We start from the raw sequence: 15,394 nt of genomic DNA, 5'->3' as shown, positions 1-15,394 counted from the left end.
AAGAAAACCCAACTACATATGAGAAGATCACTATGGAAGGAAACACTATGACCAAATCTGGCAAGGAGGGGAAAGCAAACAATGGCAAAGAAAGAATCAGGAAAAGTTTTAGGGAGAAATGAGTGGACTTTGAGCAAAGTCTTGAAGGGAGAGATGATTTCTATAGGATAAAGAGAAAGAGTATATCCCCGGATGAAAAAATATTAATAAGGAGGCAAAAAATGAAGACTACATTTAGTAAACACATGAAAATCAGTTTGTCTGAATGGGAGAGTACTTGCTAAAGACTTAGAAAAAAGGTATGATGCTAAAGGCACAGAGGACTAGGATACCGAGCTAAGAGTTTATCCTGAATTCTATATTTTAACCCTCACTGTGCACAGGATAACCTATGCACTTCATGATTTTTTTAAGATTTTATTTATTTATCCATGAGAGACACAGAGAAAGAGACAGAGACATAGATAGGGAGAAGCAGGCTCCTCACAGGGAGGCTGATATGGGACTCAAACCCCAGACCCGGGATCACGCCCTGAGCCAAAGGCAGACGCTCAACCGCTAAGCCACTCAGGTGTATTTATAAATTAATAAAGTTTTTAAATATAGATGCCTGGGCTTCTCCCAAGACTTTAATTCAGTGGGTCTTGTGTGAGGTCCTGGTATCTGCACTTTCTCAAAAGCCCCTAAGCAATTCTGGTAAGTAATTAAACTTATAAAACAACACTATAATCAATGAAGAAATCACTGAAGGTTTTGAGCCAGAAAATGCCACTGATTATTCATTTATTCATTTAATCAACAAATATGATAAGCAGCTATCATTTGTCAGGCAGTATGTATGCTAGGAACCAACTGATATCAATGTAAAAAAAATAGTCCTTGCCCATAAGGAATTTATAATCTATATACACAGGCAGTGAATAAAAACAATGATAAATGCTGTTGTAATATGGAAGTATACAGGAGGGGTACCCAACCTTAGGAGATCAGAAAAGGCTTCCAAGAGAAAATAAGTTAAGTAGGAGTGGGCAAGGCCAATGGGAGATAGAGAGGTTGTGTTCTAGGTAGAGAGAAGAGCTGGTACATAGGCCCAGAAGTGGAAAGGGTCATGTGCCATTTATGGAACTGAAAAAGTTCAGTATAACTGTGGTACACAATTAAGACAGCAAAAAGGTCACCGAAGTGAGCAGTGAAGCTACACAGATAAGCAGTAGTAGAATCAGGTGTTTTAACTTGATCCTCAGGGCAATGAGGAGACATGGAAGGGTTTATGCAGAGAGAAACAAAATTAGATTTGTATTAAACACTGTGCTTATGTCCACCAACAGATGAGTGGATAAGTAAAATGTGGTATATATTCACAATGGATATTTTTTATTCTTAAAAAGGAAGGAAGGAAATCCTGTCACATGTTACCACATGGATAAACCTTTCAGATATTATCATGAGTGAAATAAGCCTGTCACAAAAAGACAAATGCTGTATGATTCCACTTCTATAAGGTACCTGAAGCAGTCAAAATAATAGAAACAGAAAGTAGAAGATGAAAAAGAGCTGGAAGGGATGCCTGGGTGGCTCAGCAGTTGAGAACCTGCCTTCGGCCCAGGTCGTAACCCCAGGGTCCCAGGATCGAGTCCCACATAGGGCTCCCTGCATGGAGCCTGCTTCTCCCTCTGCCCGTGTCTCTGCCTTTCTCTCTCTCTCTCCCTCTCTCTCTCTCTCTTAAAATCTTAAGATTTTATTTATTTATTCATGAGAGACAGAGAGAGAGAGAGAGCACAAACAAGGGGAGGAACAGAGAGAGAAGCGGACTTCTCACTGAGCAGGGAGCCTGAGGTGGGGCTCGCTCCCAGGATCCCGAAATCATGACCTGAGCTGAAGGCAGGTAATTAATCAACTGAGCCACTCAGGTGCCCACCTTTAGACAATTGTTCTGCCACCTTCATAGACTAGCTTTTCATTTTTGAAGTTGATCTAAATTGGCCCTTAACACAAAGCAACTGCTTAGTAATTATTTGTTGGGCAGAAAATAAATATAAGCCATTTCTTTAGGAAAGCAAAATATGCTAAAATGGGCATGTTCAAGAAAGAAATGCTTATGATTCACTTTGGAAATCATTGATCTAAGAATTTTCTACATAAGCAAATCATGATAACAAGAAAAGACCAACATAAAGAACAAGTAAACACAGAAAGTGCAGACAGTGATGATGTATCTGGTGTAGGAATGCTGAAATGCCCTTGAGTAGCAGGAATGTAGGAGAGGTATACCATCCTTCCTCTGTTCTTCCATTCTTGCTACAGGATCCAAACTACTTTAGAACAGCACTCAAGGGCCTACCCAGACCCAATTCCTGTGAATGATACCACTTATCAAGTTAAGAAAAGCACACTTGTCAAAACTTCTGTTAGAAACTGGTTTAGGGGAAACTCAAAAAGAACTTTATGAATTCAATTGCTACACTAGTCTCACAGTCATAGAGAGGATTAGGAGAAAGATTAGTGAGAAATCCCTTAAGCATTTTTAAAATCCTCTTGCTGTCCTATCATTACCAACACTGAGAAAAGATGCATCAAATGGATGGCCAAAACCACCTTGAAAGAGGCAAATGTCTTTGTGGCAAACAGATTAACTGCTGTTAAGTTCAACTGTGGGAAGCAGTATTCATTCATTCATTCATTCATTCATTCATTCATACATTTATCTGCTCACCCAACTAGTATTTATTGCATGCCTTTATATGCCTGTTGAAGACTGAGTAGTGAAAAAAATAATGAAGCCCAAGGAACTTAAAGTCTAGTAAACATAGGATAAAATAGGAAAAAAGAAAGACAGACAACTTAGTGATTTTTTTCACTATCATTACTCAGGAAGTAATACAGCAGTTGCTGAAAGATGCCTCCTTCCAAACCAGGGAGATGTTTTCTAAAGAAGACGCTGATAAACAGGATCTGAACAAGTAAGGTATCACTCAGGGTATTCCTTGGAATCCCCATGCTCTATGAAGTTATCACCACCTGTATGTCCAATAAATATTTCAAACTCAACCTGCTAAACCTGACCTCTCAATCCCCTCCCATCTTGTACATCCTATAATCTTCCCCAGCTCCATTAATATCAACTGTACCCTTCAGGTGTTCTGACCAAAAACCTCAGAGTTATCCTTGACTCCTTTTATCTTCTCATATCCCATACCTAATGCATCAGGAAAGCCTAGTTTACCCTCAAAATAGATCCAGAATCACCAGCAGCACTCTGGTCCAAGTTACCACCATCTCTCACCCTTTCTGCATAGTCCTTATTTACTGCACAGAATTTACTGCAATCATCTCTACTAGTCTTTCTGCTTTCACCCTTGTCTTCTTTTTCAGTTTATTCACCTTACCCTCACAGTGGTTATCTTTTTAAAAGATAAGTTACATCATATCACAGCTCTAACCAAAAGCTCCCAAGGATTTCACAATTCAGCCTGAGTAAAAGCTGAAGCTCTTACAATGATCTACAAGACTGTGTGACCTGGCCCGCATTTCCACTCTCACCTCCATCTACTGTCCTTTACTCGCTCCACTGCAGCCACGTCACCCTCCTTGGAGTTCTTCGACAATACCAAGCACATTTCTGCCTCCATGTCTTTGCATTGCTGTTCCCACTTCCTAGAACATTCTTTCCCCAGATATTCATGCAGCTAGTTCCCTTACCTCCTTAATTTTTGCTTCTTCTGTGAGACCTTCCCTGTCCACTACAAACCCCATGGCACTTAAACCACATATATTACAATTTGTTTCCTGTATAGTCTAACTCTCCTACCTACCCCCCCTGCTTATCACAATGTAAGTTCCAGAGGGCAGAGATTATTATTTGTTCATTATCATATTCCCAGTGCCTGGAATGGTGCTAAATACGTAATAGAAGCCCAATAAATATTTTCTGAATGAGTAAATGAGCCAGAAGCAAGCTAGCAAGTCAGGGAGGAAACTGCTTTAAGAATAAAGTAAACTAGGGATCCCTGGGTGGCTCAGTGGTTTAGTGCCTGCCTTTGGCCCAGAGCATGATCCTGGAGTTCCGGGATTGAGTCCCACATCAGGCTCCCTGCATGGAGCCTGCTTCTCCCTCTGCCTGTGTCTCTGCCTCTGTGTGTGTGTGTGTGTGTGTGTGTCTCATGAATAAATAAATAAAATCTTTAAAAAAAAGAATAAAATAAACTAAATAAACTATTCTATTATTTGTGGGTTAGACTGCCAACCTCAAATTCTTGTTTCTCAAATGTCATAGGGAGTTACTAAAAATAAGGGCAGAAAATATGTGCCACAATTTATTTAGATATTTTTTTTATTACTAAATGGCCAAACCAAAAAATTATAGCTACCTTTTTTAAAAAGATGCCACGAGGTATTTATAGGAATGTTTTTATCTATTTTTACAAGTATAAATGAAATAAACTTTTAATTGTGAAACAACTGGAGATGTGACATTTTACACATTTCACACAGAGTGATTCGCTCTAACCTTGAGCTCTTTCCACTGGGGCTAAATCAGCCTTCTGAGAGCTGAGTCTACACTAAACAACTAACTACAAACATCCTAAACATATACGATGGGCCCAGCCACACAAGCATTATCACTGGCCTTATTTAGGAGACTGAGCTCCATTAGAGAGCCTGGGATTTGACATCACTTGGAAAGTGGGAGGAAGAAGAGAATTAAGGGCATCCCAGTTTCTGGGAGGCACATTTAAGGCCAGTATGTGTAGAAAAGAGCAGAAAGACCTGCCTAACTAAAGGGGGGGAATGTGTATTCTGAAATCAAATAGAGTCTAGACTGCTAAATAGAAGTTTTAAATAATTTTTTAAGAGTTATTTATTTTTGAGAGAGAGAGAGAGAAATATGTACAGGGGAAATGAGGTAGGGCAGAGGGAGAGAGAAATTCAAGCAGACTCCCCACTGAGCACAGGGCCTCACGTGGGGCTCGACCTCACAATCCCAAGATCACCACCTGAGTGAAACCAAGAGTCAGATGCTCAATCATCTGTGTCACCCAGGAGCCCCTAAACAGAAGTTTTTAAACAGAAGCATCACATTATCAAAGTATGCCTAATGGATTATTTGAGTAATCATATATCAAACTAAAGCAAAGAAAGATTAGAGATAGGAAAACCAGCCAAAGCCTTTGTAGGAATCAAGGCACGGAATAACATGCAGAGAAAGAAGAATAAAAAAGATATCACAAAGAAAATAACAGGATTGGGAAGTGATTAAATTCAAGAGATGAGAAAATATAAAAACCAATTCTGTAGTTTTTATTTGGATGAATAAATATTCTAACAATAAAAAATGGTAAGATTGAGGGACACCTGGGTGGCTCAGGAGTTAGGCGTCTGCCTTCAGCTCAGGTCATGATCCTGGAGTCCTGGGATCAAGTCCCACATGGGGCTTCCTGCATGGAGCCTGCTTCTCCTCCCTCTGCCTATGTCTCTGTCTGTCTGTCTGTCTCTCTCTCGCTCCCCCCCACCCGCCGTGTAAAAAATAAATAAATAAATAAAATCTTAAAAAAAAAAAAAGAAAATGGTAAGATTGAAAAGAGTGATATAACTGAGCTATGTTGTATTTGAAATATTAGTAAAGGGATGCCTGGGTGGCTCAGCAGTTGAGCATTTGCCTTTGGCTCAGGGCATGATCCTGTAGTCCTGGTATCAAGCCCCACATTGAGCTCCCTGCACGGAGTCTACTTCTTCCTCTGCCTGTGTCTCTGCCTCTGTGTCTCTCATGAATAAATAAATATTTTTTTAATGAAATATTAGAGACACCTGGGTGGCTCAGTGGTTGAGCATCTGCCTTTGGCTCAGGGCATGATCCTGGAGTCCCAGAATCGAGTCCCACATTGGGCTTCCTGCCTATATGTCTCTGCCTCTCTCTGTGTGTCTCTCATGAATAAATAAATAAATAAAATCTTTAAAAAATAATAAAATTAATTAAAAATAAAATATTAGTAAAATAATTGAGTGGAAAACGAGATGACAGAAAAAACGAATATGAACTATAATGAGTAATAACTATAAATATATATGGAGATCTAAGAGTTAATTAACAGTATGGAGTAATGGCTGGATTTTTTAAGATTTTATTTATTGATTCATGAGAGACACAGAGAGAGAAAGAGAGGCAGAGACACAGGCAGAGGGAGGAGCAGGGAGCCCGACGTGGGACTCAATCCCAGGTCTTCAGGATCACGCCTGGGCTGAAGGCAGCACTAAACCGCTGAGCACCTGATATCCCCCATGGATATTTAAAAATAGCTTTTATTTTGTTTTTATTTTTAAATAGCTTTTAAAGAAGGACATAGTAAGAAATTTCTTACTACCCCAGTCACTAAACACTGAGTTCATGAAAGACATTGCAGTGGAATAAAATGGTCAGTGAGATGTAGAGTCTAATAATTCCCCTCCCTGTGAATCAGAACTGACCAAGAGAATGCAGCATAAGTGACATTCTGGAACTTCCAAGGTAGGTCATAAGAAGTCTTTCAGTTTCCACTTACGTGGCCTGTACCTCTCACTAGTCACCATATATAAAGTCTAACTATCTTGAGATCACCAAGCTGTGGGAAGCTCAGGAGAGCTCAAGCTATATGGAGATGACCTAGTGAATGAGATACCATGTAGTGTAAGACAGGGACCAAGCCACCTTCATTCACCATAGCACCAGATATGTGAATGAAGCAGCCATCCTGGAAGTGGGTCCTCTAGCTGATACACGTGGACCAGACACCCAGCAGAGCCCTTTCAAAGTCCCAACCTACAAAAATCACAAGCAAAATAAAATGGTTGTTTTAAATCACTAAGTTTTAGGGTATTTTGTTATACATCAATAACTAGGGGAATAGGCTTCTTTTCCATCCTGATAAGCCCAGAGCCTAGCAGAATCACTCAAAGTGGTATGTGTAAATGGAATTTCTTTCTTCCCTTGCAGATGTTAATTCACATCTTGTCATTTCTCCTACATTCACCACTCCTTTAGAAGTCTTGAGTCAACAGGGGCAATCATTCATTGTTGCTACATCTAGAGTGTCCTCTTAACTAGCATGTAGTAGAAATAGCTTCCTCAAAGTCACCCCATGCTTGAAAGATAGGTATGGCTATGCTGCAAAAGTTAACCCAAGGCAGGCACCAGACAATACCGCATCTGGCTGGGTAAATAAGGCCACGAAACTCTGTACTGGGCCACACAGAACAAAAAAAAGAAGCAGGCACAACTAATAGCAATATCACAGGACACCAAGAAACTGGAATCGGGGTCTGGCTGCACATTTTTATAAATAATGCATGAGTTTAGTCACTGAACCGACAGAGTTTCCTTTCATTATAAACTCTCTGATTATATAAGGCTTCTTATAAGTCTGACAAAAAACAACTCAGAAACAATGCATGTGAACCCACATAGACAAGGAATTTCCAAAGTATTCTTTAAAAAAGAAAGAAGGTGTATAGTAGGGGTAGAAATGGTGAGTGAGAAGAGGATGAGGGCTATGTGAATAAAAAGTTCTTTTCAGCCCCCTGCAGGACTGATCCACTCCCTCATGAGTTAAGAGCTCCAAAAGTGTCTTTTAGTACCAGGTATCTGGCTGATTGAAATGACTTTGCTATAAAGAGAATGAATACCGTCACAGGCCAAGTAATTGCTGTGTCTGTAGCTGAGTGGTTCTTACTGGAACAGTAAAAAAAAAAAAAAACATAGTTTCTGCATGGTAGAAAAGGCAAGAGAGACTCCAAAACCTCTGCCAAGTAATTCTTTTGCTGACTCTTTTGAGCACAGAATATTGTCACTTGAGATTCCTATCTGACCTTACACCCCACTCATTCCCCAAACGTCCAATCTTCTAGGCACCAAAAGGTTCTGCACAAAGAGGTTCCCTGAACTATTTGATTATGAGGATATTTCCCTCTTTGTGCCTTTCTTAACAAGCTTAAAAAGAAGACATTAGGAGATGATGCATAATCTGTGTCAAAGCATCTCTCTCTTTGTCTACTATCTTTGGCAATGTCCCACACTTCCATCTTGGATATGGAAGAGAAAATGTATATAGCGTGTAAGTTGGTGGCAGCTACTTTTTAAGTAGAATGACAACCACCTTAGGATGAAGTTGACAATGTAAAGACAGAGCAAAGAGATAGAAAAACATAGGATAGGGTCTCTAAATAACATCTATTTAGCTGCTGATAAATTGCAACCGAACACATTCTAATCTATCCAATAACCAGAAAATATCTCTTCCAAGTAAACCAAAATATAAAAATAGAGTCCAATTCTACAAATACTACACATGCTATACATTCAAGAACCTGTGGGGGAACATACATAAGCCCTTAGCACTATGGGAAATATATAAGGGAATTAAGGACAGTATGTTAAAATAGAAAGGGTCTAGGCTTTGAAGTCAAAGGAATCTGGACCCAAATTCTACTTTGGAAACTCAATTTCTCTAAGCCTAGTTTTCTCACCTATAAAATGGAGAAAATATTATTACAGAATTGTGAGAATTATAGCTAATATATAAAGCACCAAGCATGGCACTTAGCCCCCAGTAGTGTTTAATAACTAACTGATAGCTATGATTTTTGTAATGGGAAAAACTCTTTGCCCTCAAGTAGGGTAGAAAAGACAAATTATGATCTGGTAATTGAGATATTTATAGGACAGGAGAGATTGCAACAGTGGTTCCAATTCTTTACCCCTTATGCAATCCATGCCCTTTGACATAGAACTTTGCAGTATGTTCCCAATGTGAACTCAGATGTGTGACTTGTTTTGTCCAATGGGAATGTTGGCCAAGCAAACTTGAATATAAGAAGAATCATGAAAAGCACTTGTGCAAATGGCTGGCATACTCTTGCTATACCAGAACAGCAAGAGTCCTGCTGGGAGCTGAAAAGAACTTTTTATTCACATCCAGGCTGGTCTGCTGGTCCCAGAGGAAGGATGAGAAGCAACTGAAAGCAGTCCCAGCAAAGCCCAACCTAGATCAGACTACCAGTTGACCTGCCAGATGCATGAATGAGCCCAAGTGAGACTAGTAGAACTGTCCAATTGTGCTCAGTTCAGCTCAGCCCTACAGATGTACAAGGAGTAAATGTTTATTGTTGTATGCTTTTGAGGTTTTGTGGTTGGATATTACGTAGCAATAGCTAACTAATACATAGAGTTATATTTTCTTTCTTTAAAAAACTGAAGACGGCAGCCCTGGTGGCTCAGTGGTTTAGTGCTGCCTTTGGCCCAGAGTGTGATCCTAGAGATCTGGGATCGAGTCCCACATCAGGCTCCGTGATGGAGCCTGCTTCTCCCTCTGCCTGTGTCTCTGCCTCTCTCTCTCTGTGTCTTATGAATACATAAATAAAATCTTTAAAAAATAAATAAAAATAAATAAAAATAAAAAACTGAAGATAAAAAAAAAACAAAAGAAAACTGAAGATTTCCTTAATACTCATGACCAAATGGAAGTCATTACGGTTTCCTGAGTCAAAGACATACTTATAGAGCATTCCTATTGGATACAATGTGGATTTTTAAATTTAACTCATTAAACTTAAAAGGTTTTGTTTGATCTTTTTATCAAACTGTTTTTTCTTTAACAACTCATTTGCTTAAAAACTCAGAAATCTAGGGCAGCCCGGGTGGCTCAGTGGTTTAGCACCGCCTTCAGCCCAGGGCGTGATCCTGGAGACCCAGGATGGAGTCCCATGTCAGGCTCCCTGCATGGAGACTGTTTCTCCCTCTGTGTCTCTGCCTCTCTCTCTCTCTCTCTCTCTCTCTCTCTCTGTCTCTCATGAATAAATAAATAAAATCTTTAAAAAATAAAAAAAACTCAGAAATCTATACTTAACTACAGATGAAACTATCTATAGTAGTTAGTAGTACCTAATTGTATAACTGTTCCAAGTTCAATTAATGTCTACAATTTTATTCTTTTTTTTAAAGATTTTTTGTTTATTTGAGAGAGATAGAGCACAAGCAGGGGGAGGGCAGATGGAGAAGCAGTCTTCTCCACTGAGCAGGGAGCCCGACCTGAGCTAAAGGCAGATGCTTTACTGACTGGGCCATCTAGGCACCCCAATGTCTGCTTTTAAAGAAGACACACAGAAATGGTTCAAGCCTAGGAAAGTCCAGATCACTGCTGTAAAGGAGACATAATCTTCCTAATAATATCAATACTTTATAGGCACTAACAAGAGCTATGTTTGTTTACTGTCATTATTGACAAATTATTTTAAGAGAAATAAGGAGTGATGCTCACATTATTATAAAAAGCAGCCATTCTAGCAGTCAAGAAAAATTTACTAAATGTCATCTAAGTTCACAGTACTGTGCTAGATGTTATTAGTAATTCATTTTTATAATCCTTAGTGAAAACCAAAGGCTGTGCTGCCAAGTCAAATTGTAGGATAAATGTAGGATTCCCCAGAGATCTATGCCATGATGGCCTTTGCTGATTCCCTTCTGAAAATAACCAAGAGCCTATTTGGGTTGCATGATCATCAGCCAATTATCACCATAATAAAAACTATTTATATTATAAGCTATGCCAATATCTCATCAGTGATACTGGAAATACATACTCTTTCACAAAGCAGGCACTACATGTTATATATGGCTATGAATAAACTAACAAAAAATATTATTTAAGTGCAACATGGCTGAAAGAATGCTGCATAAGATCATTCATTTCTGCCATTTCCATTACACCCCACTTCCGAATTTGCAACATGATCACGGATTTTATCTTTTTTATTTTTTAAAAGATTTTATTTATTTATTTATGAGAGAGAGAGAGAGAGAGAGAGAGGCAGAGACACAGCCAGAGGGAGAAGCAGGCTCCATGCAGGGAGACTGATGTGGGACTCGATCCCGGGTCTCCAGGATCAGGCATTGGGTGGAAGGTGGCACTAAACCACTGAGCCACCCAGGCTGCCCTGATCACAGATTTTAAAGCGTGTTCTTCTTTGTCAGCAAAACCAACATACAAGCCCTTCCAGTAAACTCACATTACAGAGAACAATGATATAAACAGGGAGTACAACAAATACTTTAACGACTTTTAGTGGCAGAGCTCTGGCAGATAGAAGGCTTGAGAGGAGAGAGTTTTCTCTCTCTTTTTTTTTTTTAAAAAGATTTGATTTATTTATTCATGAGAGACAAACTGAGAGGCAGAGACACAGGCAGAGGGGGAAGCAGGCTCCCAGTGGGGACCCTGATGCAGGACTCAACCCCAGGACCCTGGCCTCACGACCTGACAAAGGCAGATGCTCAACCACTGAGCCACCCAGATGCCCCGAGAGTTTTGTCTTTGAAGAATTTATATACTCACTTCTGAGAAAAGAAATACACAGAATATGTTTTTTGATCTGGAATCCTGGTAATGGGTGTGTTCATTTGTAAAAATTTAGTGAGCCGTACATATTTCATATGTGTGCTTTTTCTGTTATGTCATACTTCAATAAAAAGTTTTAAAAAATTTTAATAACATTAACAGCAGTACCTGAACAGCAGTATTAAGTACCAAATGAAAAAGATTGAGAATTTAAGGAGTTCAGAAGGACCAATGTTAATAATAAAGCTGTATGGGACGCCTGGATGGCTCAGCAGTTAAGCATCTGCTTTCAGCTCAGAGCATGATCCTGGGGTCCAGGATCAAGTTCTGCATCAGGCTCCTTGCGGAGAGCCTGTCTCTCCCTCTGCCTATGTCTCTGCCGTTCTCTCTGTGTTGCTCATGAATGAATAAATAAAATCTTTATTTTTTAAAGCTGTAATAGTTAAAATGTATTAACCAGTTACTATATGCCAGGCACTGTGCTAAATAAGCATTTTACATTTCCTCTTCACAAAATCCCTGAGAGCTCATCATTTTATCAGCAAGATCTGCCACAGTTACTTACTCCCTCCTCCTTGAAACTCCTTCCTTTCCATTCTAGGCCAAAATACTCTCGTTTTCTTCCTAACTTACTAGCTATTCCCTCTCAAAATGCCCTTCTCAGGTTTTTAAAATTGAAATGCTCTAGGGCTCAGACACTGGTCTTCTCTATCTAGACTCCCTGGGGCAGATATTTTATTATTATTCCCATTTTACAGATGACAATCCTGAGACAGAAATTCAAACCTTGGCAATCAAGACATCAAGGCCCATGCTCTTTACCACCTCATTATTCTGCCTTCCTTGGCCTTCCATATAAGATAGGATGTCTTCCTTCATCAGATATTAAGGACTAATACCAGGCACCAAGCCAGAGGAAACCAATACTAACAAATTCTGTTAAACAATTTTCCTTCCAGGGCACCTGGGTGGCTCAGTGGTTGTCCCGGGGTCCTGGGATCAAGTTCTGCTTCTGCATCAGGCTTCCCGAGGAAGCCTGCTTCTCCCTCTGCCTATGTGTCTGCCTCTCTCTCTCTGCATCTTTCCTGAATAAAAAAAAAAAAAAAAAATCTTCGTTTAAAAAAATTTACCTTCCCAAGTTTCTTCACTTTATATTTTGGTACTTACTTCCCAAGGAGGATTATGAATACATCCTAGAACATAGATTCTCAAATCTAGATGCTCACCTGAATAATTTAAGGAGCTTTTAAGAATATATATGGGTCTTATGAAGACCTACTAAACCTAGAAGATTCCAGGAACCTGTGTTTCTAAGAAGTATCCAAGCAAATTCTGAAGCTAATAGCTCAGTACCTGAATTTAGGAAGCCTTTGTTCTAGAGAGGATTCTCTGATCCTCAGAGGCTAAATAGTGACCCTCGCATATTAACTGCCTAGAAGAGGCTGAAAATGAAATGAGATTGGAAAGGTAAACTGATTCCAAGGAGTAATAAGACCAATCAGGACAATAGAACAGTGAGTGGAATTCTAGATCAGGACAGCAAACGTTTATGGGTAGTCTGGGAATTTGTTGCCATGAGTCTGCAGCCAAGTGACGCCATCCCTTAGGTTAGGAAGGGGTCGTTTAGGCAGCAAGAATCAATATAATATTTGGGCACTCATAATCTCAGAGTACTCACGAAGTATTATAAGGGACTCCAAGAGTATTTAGAGATAATGGCCATTGTCCCAAGATAAGAGAAGAAAATATTGTTAACACTGCCATTTTTGCATAAATGTAAATGCATACACATTTTGCTAACATACACAAGTAACAATTACTATGGAACTAAAAATGCTGATACTAAGGCAAAGAAGCCACTTCAATATGCTTACTTCAATCTTACCTCTGTGAGTGCATGCAACTGTCCTTGATGTACACACACACCCATGAACCTAGGAAATAAAACACATTTTTTAAACAAATGAAAAGAACATAATTGACATATTGAGAAACTAGTTTAGTTACTCGTGCATTAAAAACCAATCCAATACCTGTGAAGTCTCCCGCGTTCCTGTACAACCCTGTGGCCTAACTTTGATAACCAGGCTGGTAAATTTCTAAGTTTACATGAGACATCTGGTTGTAGCAAGATCTAGTGGTAAAAACCAACTGTGGGGGCAGCCTGGGTGGCTCAGTGGCTTAGTGCTGCCTTCGGTCCAGGGCGTGATCCTGGGGACCCAGGATGGAGTCCTGCATCAGGCTCCTTGCATGGAGCCTGCTTCTCTCTGCCTGTGTCCCTGTCTCTCTCTGTGTCTCTCATGAATAAATAAAATCTTTAAAAAAAAATTAAAAAAGCAACTGTGGAGGAGAGAAAGGAGTAAGCCTTAAAAATAGCATGGTATGGGACGCCTGGGTGGGTCAGCAGTTGGGCGTCTGCTTCGGCTCAGGGTGTGGTCCCAGGATCTGGAATCGAGTCCCACTTCAGGCTCCTGGCAGGGAGCCTACTTCTCCCTCTGCCTGTGTCTCTGCCTCTCTCTCTGTGTGTCTCTCATAAGTAAATAAATAAAATTTTTAAAAAATAGCATGGTAAAAAAAAAAAAAAAAGCATGGTATATGGGAAAAGGAACCAAAGCACCAAACTGGAACCAAACTGGAAGTGGAAACTTGATGCTGGTTTCAGCTTCACTACTATCTGACTACATGCTCATAAAAAAATTAAAAAAAAAAAAAAAAGAGACACTAACCTTATTTGAAGTTCAGTTTCTTCATCTAGAAAGTAAGTAGGTTGGACCACCCAAGCTGAAGGTGTGTAATTTACAAACTACCAACTACAGGAGCAGGTGGGAGAAGCACACATTTGCTGGAAGATAAAGGACTAACTTCTTAACATTAAAAGAACTCTTCCAAATATGTAAAAAAAAAAAAAAGAGAGAGAGAGAACCCAATGGAAAAATAAGCAGGGGGTTCCTGGGTGGCTCAGTCAGTTAAGTATCTCTTTCAGCTCAGGTCATGATACCAGGGAATCTGCTTCTCCCTCTCCATCTGCCCCTCACCCCTACTCATGCTTGCGCTCTCAAATAAATAAAATCTTAAAAAAAAAAAAAGAAAAAAGTATATAATTCACAGAAAAATAAGTAAAATGTCTAATAAAAATATCAAAATATGCTCTAATTCACTCATAACTAAGGAAATACACATTAAAACAAGAATATATTTCTTTTTAAATCTATCAAATGAACAAAATTTATGATCAATCATGCTCAGTGTTGTCCAGAAGGTGAGAAAACAGGAACAGGAAACACTGTTAAGTTCTTGGCACAACTTTTTCAAAGGGTAATTGATTATATCTAGCAAAAATTTTAAGTGCTCCAACAAATCCACTTCTCAGAATGTATGTTACAAATATACTCAATTTGGTTACATATAAAAGGACATCTACTTCATCACTGTATATCTAAATATCCACCAATAAAAGACTAGTTAAATATTTATGGTATACTCATAGACTGGAATACTATATAGCCATTAAAAAAGAACAGAGTAAGGGATCCCTGGGTAGCTCAGCAGTTTAGCGCCTGCGTTTGGCCCAGGGTGTGATCCTGGAGTCCCGGGATGGAGTCCCACGTCAGGCTCCTTGCATGGAGCCTGCTTCTCCCTTTGCCTATGTCTCTGCCTCTCTCTCTCTGTCTCTCGTGATTAAATAAATAAAATCTTTTTTTTTTTTTTTTTTAAAGAACAGAGTAGATCTTCTTTATGCACTGATATGGGAAGATATCCAAATTATACTGTTAAACAAAAACAGTGAGCTACAAATCCCATTTGTATAAAAAAAAAAGTTTGTATATTAACAGAAAATGTCTAGAAGCACTAATAATAATAATATATTATTTATATGTGGAATCTACAAAACAAAACAAAAAGAGACTCAAATACAGAAAACAAATTGGTGGTTGCTTGGGAGGGGGGGTTGGCAGAGATGGGAGAAACAGGTGAAGGGGATTAAGAGGTACAAATTTCCAGTTATAAATAAATCATAAGGATGTAAAGTACAA

The 15,394-nt window shown here is 39.3% G+C and overlaps 1 protein-coding gene across 4 annotated transcripts in view; it reads right to left on the bottom strand.

Moving 5' to 3' along the window:
- The window catches only part of TESK2 (testis associated actin remodelling kinase 2), a 146,467-nt gene that overhangs the window by 26,359 nt on the left and 104,714 nt on the right, over positions 1-15,394 (bottom strand). For all 4 annotated transcript variants that reach the window (XM_077845192.1, XM_077845195.1, XM_077845194.1 and 1 more), the window contains one exon: positions 13,246-13,294. In XM_077845192.1, the coding sequence (XP_077701318.1) occupies positions 13,246-13,294 (49 nt within the window). The remainder of the gene's footprint in view (positions 1-13,245; positions 13,295-15,394) is intronic.

This window comes from Canis aureus, chromosome 13 (genome assembly GCF_053574225.1).
Source record: "Canis aureus isolate CA01 chromosome 13, VMU_Caureus_v.1.0, whole genome shotgun sequence".
NCBI lineage: Eukaryota > Metazoa > Chordata > Mammalia > Carnivora > Canidae > Canis > Canis aureus.
The sequence above is the reverse complement of the archived record's forward strand: the minus strand, read 5'-3'. Positions and strand labels throughout refer to the sequence as shown.